General features: G+C 51.7%; 1 protein-coding gene across 2 annotated transcripts in view; it reads left to right on the top strand.

Annotated features, from left to right (window-relative positions):
• Window positions 1–68: 68 nt before the first annotated feature.
• The window catches only part of INPP5D (inositol polyphosphate-5-phosphatase D), a 131,644-nt gene continuing 125,712 nt past the window's right edge, over window positions 69–6,000 (top strand). For both annotated transcript variants that reach the window (XM_069103226.1, XM_069103225.1), the window contains exon 1: window positions 69–375. In XM_069103226.1, the coding sequence (XP_068959327.1) occupies window positions 242–375 (134 nt within the window). In that variant the 5' untranslated portion in view covers window positions 69–241. The remainder of the gene's footprint in view (window positions 376–6,000) is intronic.

Below are 6,000 nucleotides of genomic sequence, written 5' to 3'. Positions count from 1 at the left end.
TCTCTCTCTCTCTCAGTTTCTGCAATGAGGAAGTCCTCCACAGCTCAATTTCCTTTCCCTCTCAGAGCGTCTGAAACAGGAAGTCAAGGCAGAGAGAGAGCTGTAGCTGCACTGGGGGACAGTGGCCTGAACGTTTCTGAAGGCTTCTCCTACCCATTGACCGGTGGCTGCTTGTCCGGCGAGGCCTTGGGGGTGAGTGGGCAGGGCTCGGCCCCGCAGTCACTCTCCTGAAGCAGCAGCGATGGTCCACTGCTGGAATCATGGGAATATCACCCGTTCGAAGGCCGAGGATCTGCTCTCCAAGACCGGCAAAGACGGGAGCTTCCTAGTGAGGGCCAGCGAGTCCATCTCCCGAGCATATGCTCTCTGTGTCCTGTAAGTATGGGACCCTCTTCCTCATCAGACCTGCCCCAACCTTGCCCTCTCTTCACCATGTGCACATCCCTCATCCTGACCTTTGGCTTCACAGACAGACCCAGGCCACGGGGAGCAGTGTCCTTGACTTGCACCCACTGGACCCGGGCCAAGCCTCTGCCCCCCCTGGGCCTCAGTTTCCTCATCTGTAAAGCAAGGGGGTTGGACTAGATGAGCTCTGAATCTATGCTCCTGTGTCCTGGCTTCAATTCTTGACTCTGTGACTTATGGGGAAAGACTCTTTCCTATTTGGTAGAGTGAGACTAACATCAAATGAAGGTGTGCAGGTCGCTCCCAGCTCTTATCTGTGACCCACACACAGCACAAGAAAGGCCAGTCTGATCGGGGGCTTTGAGGGGGATTTTTTTTGCTGTCTGGCCCTTTGCAGCTGGGGATCAGCCCACCATTTCCCCCCTTCTCCCCCCAGTGGGGGCATTCTGCTTGGTTGGACCTTTTCCTTCAGAGCTGAGGTTCCCTAGGGCAGACTTTCCAGGGCCCGAGGCTCTGAGGCTGTGGAAAGTGAGAGGTGTCACGGGTGATGTCAGGCTTCCTCTAGAGGCTGGAGGGGAGGAGGAGACACTGGGCCCCTTTTGTGGTGCTTGGGTCTCTTCTAGTGAGGCCCAAGCTCTGATCTTAGACAGAGTGGATGTTAAGAGACCAAGAGCCCTCAAATAACTTCCCCAACAACTCAGAATTTTTGTGGGTTGTGTGTGTGTGTGTGTGCGCGCACGCGTGTGTGTATATGTGTGTGTGTGTGTGCATGCTTAAAAAAAGAAAGGCCTAGTTCTAAAGTCAGGCCTGAGATTATGTGATGAGTCCATACTTCCTTGGAACCAGGGCCCTTTAATTAACAGTCAAGAAAGAGAGGCTGGATCATTCAGAAAAATGGCTTTAAAGACATTTTACAATGACATTCTGGATGGCAAGCTCAAAAGAAACTCAGTGTGCCTCTAGCTATAAGGCCCACCCCTTGCCCATCAACCTGTCCTGTCTCTCCTCCTTTACCCCCCTCTTCTGTCCCCCTTCCTGCTCCCCAAAACCCTTGCCACCTGCTACTTGATATATTCCTGCCAAGCGCTCTGTGTGCCCCCTTGCCCCTCAGGGTTAACCAGGGTCTGTAAACTGGTCTGGGCAGTAAAAACAGACTCCAGCGAAGTGTATGCCCACCCGACATGGGCTGCAGGGATCCTATGGAGTTTGTGTTCTGTTGGAATGGCCCTCATGGGGGATAGGAGCAAGAGGGGGAGGCAGAAAGGGTAACTCTGTGCTAAAGGCATGCTGGAAGGGCTTAGAAGAAAGGAGAGATCTTGGGAGGCAAAGGAAGGGGAGAGGTATGGGGAAGGGGAGAAGGAGAAGGAGAAAGAGAGGGGGAGGGAGAAGGAAAGGGAGAGGGAGGGATGGGGGGAGAGACAGACAGACAGACAGAGACAGAGAGAGACAGAGAAAGAGACACAGAGAGAGAGAGAGAGAGAGAGAGAGAGAGAGAGAGAGAGAGACAGAGACAGAGAGAGAGAGAGAGACAGAGACAGAGACAGAGAGAGACAGAGACAGAGACAGAGACAGAGAGTGTCTGAGAGTCTGTAAGTGTCCTAGATGCCAATCTCTGTAAAAGTGAGGAGGGTGAAGATAGCAGAACATGCCATGTGAGATGGTAAAGCTCACTTAAGATGGGGCCAGATGAAGAGAGACAGAGACAGAGGAGCTCTGCACACGTCCCAGCAGGGAGTCATGCACAAGGTGAAGGGGCGGGTTGTCCTGTAGAATTTGCATCAGGTCAGCTAGTCCTTGCCACTGTGGCCTCTGATTGGCCAGCTGACCTGGCACATCTGAAAGGGCACTGAGCCATCACCGTCGTCTTGGAGCCTGGTACCCAGCTCAAAGTCAGCACTTAATAGATGCTTTTTTTTTTTGACCAATCAGTCAGTCAACTCGCCCTTAGAAAGAAAATGAACTTGGAGCCCTCGAGCTCACCCAGAGACTCACTCCCATGGAAGCCAAGCAAGTAACCCATGGGAAAGGAGAGATAGGCTCCTGCACATCTGTAAAGCCTCTTAGACCTCTGGGTCATGTTCTTCCTGCAGCCGGGCGGGGGGGGGGGGGGGGGAAGCTAAGGCATGGCAGGACTGGTTTGGTTCTGAGCTGGGAGGGCCCTTGGAGGCCATGGAAGCCAACCCCCTCATTCTACTGAGGAGGAAGTGGGGCTGGGGCTGGCCATAGGATCCTAGTTTGGGAGCTGGGGGAGGGAACCTCAGATGTCATTGAGTCTAGCCTACAGATGAGGAGACTGAAACTGAGGTGGACTGATTTGCCCACATGGTCTACGTGGATGTGACTGAAGGACAGTTCTTTGCCTCATCCTCACCTTCCCCCCAAAAGATGACAATTCAATAGTTCAAGTCACTGAATGTTTATTGAACATGGTAGGCAGAGGTCTCAGACTAGATCACGTACACACACACACACGTGTATAAAGGGTTTGGGTTTTTTTCTGGGGAAGCAGACACCTCTTCTATTTCGGCATTATACAGTGAGTGGGGTGTGTTGTTGAATTTGAAATTCAGGAAGACCGTTGATCCTGGTGTCCATCTGCTGTAACTAGGGCTGTGACCCTGCATCTCAGTCTCCTCCTCTGTAAAGTGAAGGGTCTGTACCAGAGGACCCCTCTGTGCTGTTCCCACTCTGTCTCCAATCTTCTCTTCAGACCCTTTGTTGGGTGGTCAGGTACAAAAACAAAATGGAAACAGTCGTCCTTGAAAGGTTCCCATTCTGCAGGGAGGGAATTGGAATGGGGAGAGAGAGAGAGAGCGTCCGGCACTGAGGAAAATCAGGGAAGGCTTCAGAGAGGAGGTGGCACCTGACCCAAGCCTGGAAGAAAGACAGGGAATTGAGAAAGAGAGGATGGTGGAGTGATAGGGGAGGTCCAGGGGCAGGTGCCTGCTGGAGTGGGTGCCTGCCAGTGAGAGATGGAATTTAAGTTTCTGTGTCCACCAGGGATCAGCGTGACTGGAATAACACCGGACCTTTGCCCAGGCTGTGTCCCATGCTGGGAATGCCTTTCTCATCAGCTCTAGTCTCTAGCTCCCTCTGAGATTCACTGAGGGACCCACAAGAATCCTTCCCCATCCTTCTCAGTTGTTTGGGTCCTCTTTCTTTTAAAATTATCACGTACTTGTGCCCCAGGAGAATGCAAGTCCCTTTCTTCCCTGCTTTTTCACTTATCTCCAGGTTCTAACACAAAGCCTTATACATTGTAGGTGCTTAATAAGTGTTTGTTGACCCGGATTGAGATTAGAGAGGAAAGAGAAATGAGGCTGGAGAGGCTGGCAGTTATTGCACTGCGGATAACCTGCAATGCCAGGCTGAGGAATGGACATTTTACCCTAGAGACAAGAGGGAGTCTGAGTGATGTCTGAGCTGGGAGAGTGACATAGTTAGAGTGTGACTTAGAAAAATTATGTGGACAATGGCATTGGAAAACTGGAAATGAGGAGGTCAGTTGGGAGGCTCCTGGGGCAGTCTGGGGGGAAAATGATGAAGACTCATACAAGGGAGGTTCCTGGATGAGCGGAAAGAAGGGATGAATGGGAGAGATGCTGTGGAAAGAATGAATAGAATCGTTTTGAGATGGGGTGAATGGTATTACTTATGGGAAAAGAAACAGAGAGGAAAAATCGTCAACTTGACCTGAGGATCAAGGAGTAAAGTTGGGGGTTTGGGCACCTGGGACCTGACTGACTGGAAAGATGGTGCTGTCCTGGGCAGGAATAGAAATGAGAAGACAGTGTGGCCTAGGAAGCAGGGGAACTATGAGTTCTGTTTTGAAGGTGGTAGGTTGGAGGGGACGTCCAGGGGGAGAATCCGGCGGGTGTTTGGTGACTGGGTCCTGGCGCTCGGGAAGGAGTTAGAGCTGGGTGTGCAGACCTGGTACTTCTCTCAGTAACAAAGGCCACACCAGCCCTCCATGAGATCTGAATCCACCGAATGCACCAGGCTCCATCTGCGCAGAGCTCGGGCAGGGGATGTAAGCTTCCTACTTACCTGTGGCTCATTCTTTCACTCATCATTATTTGCACATCCACCAATGCACTGCTTACTTCATTCATTAAGTCTTTCACTCACTTATTCATTCGCTCAACCATAAGTTTCTAGCTGCTAAGTTCAAGGGCAAACACAGACGAATGGGACACTGCGCGGTCCTTAGAGAGCTTGCAGGCCTAGAAGGGAGACAGAGCATATACATAACTAACCCTGATGAGAGGCCGAAGGGCAGGGTGCCTCCAGAGATCGTGACCTCGCCCTCCTGGGAGGTATCCCAGTGGACAAGTGGGGTCACTGCTAGTTCGGATTATGCAAGAAGAGATTTCTTTACAGTAGCAGGTTGGACTGGGTTGTATCGGAGATCCATCCCAGCTCAGAGAGTCTATGACCTGAGCTGCTACATGAATCAACAAGGCCCCTGTCAGCAGAAAAATCTGGTGGGATCTTGGGCTGTGTAAAGAGGAAGGTGGCTTCCAGGAAGGAGCATGGGGTGGATTGTCCCACTGTCCTCTGCCTGCATTAGACCTCCCCTGGAGGATTGGGGTCAGGCACTTTAAGGACAGGGATCAGTTGGAAAGCAACCAGAAGAGGGGGGCCTTGAGTCCTTGCCCCAGGAAATGGAGGTGTTTGGCCTGGAGGGCAGGGCAGGAGAGCTGGATTCAAGGATTTGCAAGAAATTGGGCTTAGGATAGGTGTTTGAATTGTCTTGGTCTCCCCAGACGCCAGAACCAGGAGCAAGGAGAATTTATAAAGAAGCCAATTTCAAAATAGCTAATATCAACGGCTAACGTTTCCACGGCATCTACTACGTGCCAGGAACTGTGCTAAATGCTCTACAGTGGTTTTCTCATGACAACCTGGGAGGGAGGAGCTATTTATTTCCCCCACCTTACAGACAAGGTAACTGAAGCAGACTTTGGGTAAGTGACTTGCCCAGGGTCACCCAGCTAATGAGTGTCTGAGGCCAAACTTGAATTGGGTCTTCTTATTCTAGCACTCTATGCACTGTGCTGCCTAACTGCTTAATTTAGGAGCAATGTCAGAAAGAATTTCCTGCCCATGAATGTTATGGAAGAAAAGGAGGATGGGAAGAACAGTGTCCAGTGATGGCCAGCTTCCCATCTCTGGAGGTCCCCAAGCAGAGACCAGGTGGCAACTTGCCCAGTATGTGGCAGAGAGGCTTCTTGGCTGGGCATGGTGAGACAAGATGGCGTCTGCCGCAGCCCCATCCATCTCTGACATTGGGAATGTCTACAACTGTCCTCTCCTTCTAAGTCTGGGGCCAGCCACCCTCCGTGGGATGGCCCCGCACGAGTCGAGGATGGAGGGATGGGTGAGACACGTGCCCAGCTCAGAGGGTAGGTGCACGTGCCCCCTGGTTGGACGAGCATCTTTGGGGAGAGCTGCCTCAAGGCAGTACGAGGGAATTGAGGCTGTATGAGTTCTGGGCTTTTGCCCAGGGTCCCTTCCCACACTCTCCCCCCAAAAAAGAAATCCTTCCAAAGGCAGAATAGATTCCATTTCAGACGTTTTGTTGATTTTTAAATT

This window comes from Petaurus breviceps, unplaced genomic scaffold (genome assembly GCF_028583685.1).
Source record: "Petaurus breviceps papuanus isolate PSGF00001 unplaced genomic scaffold, PetGlider_PUasm1.0 567, whole genome shotgun sequence".
Taxonomy (NCBI): Eukaryota; Metazoa; Chordata; class Mammalia; order Diprotodontia; family Petauridae; genus Petaurus; species Petaurus breviceps.
The sequence above is the reverse complement of the archived record's forward strand: the minus strand, read 5'-3'. Positions and strand labels throughout refer to the sequence as shown.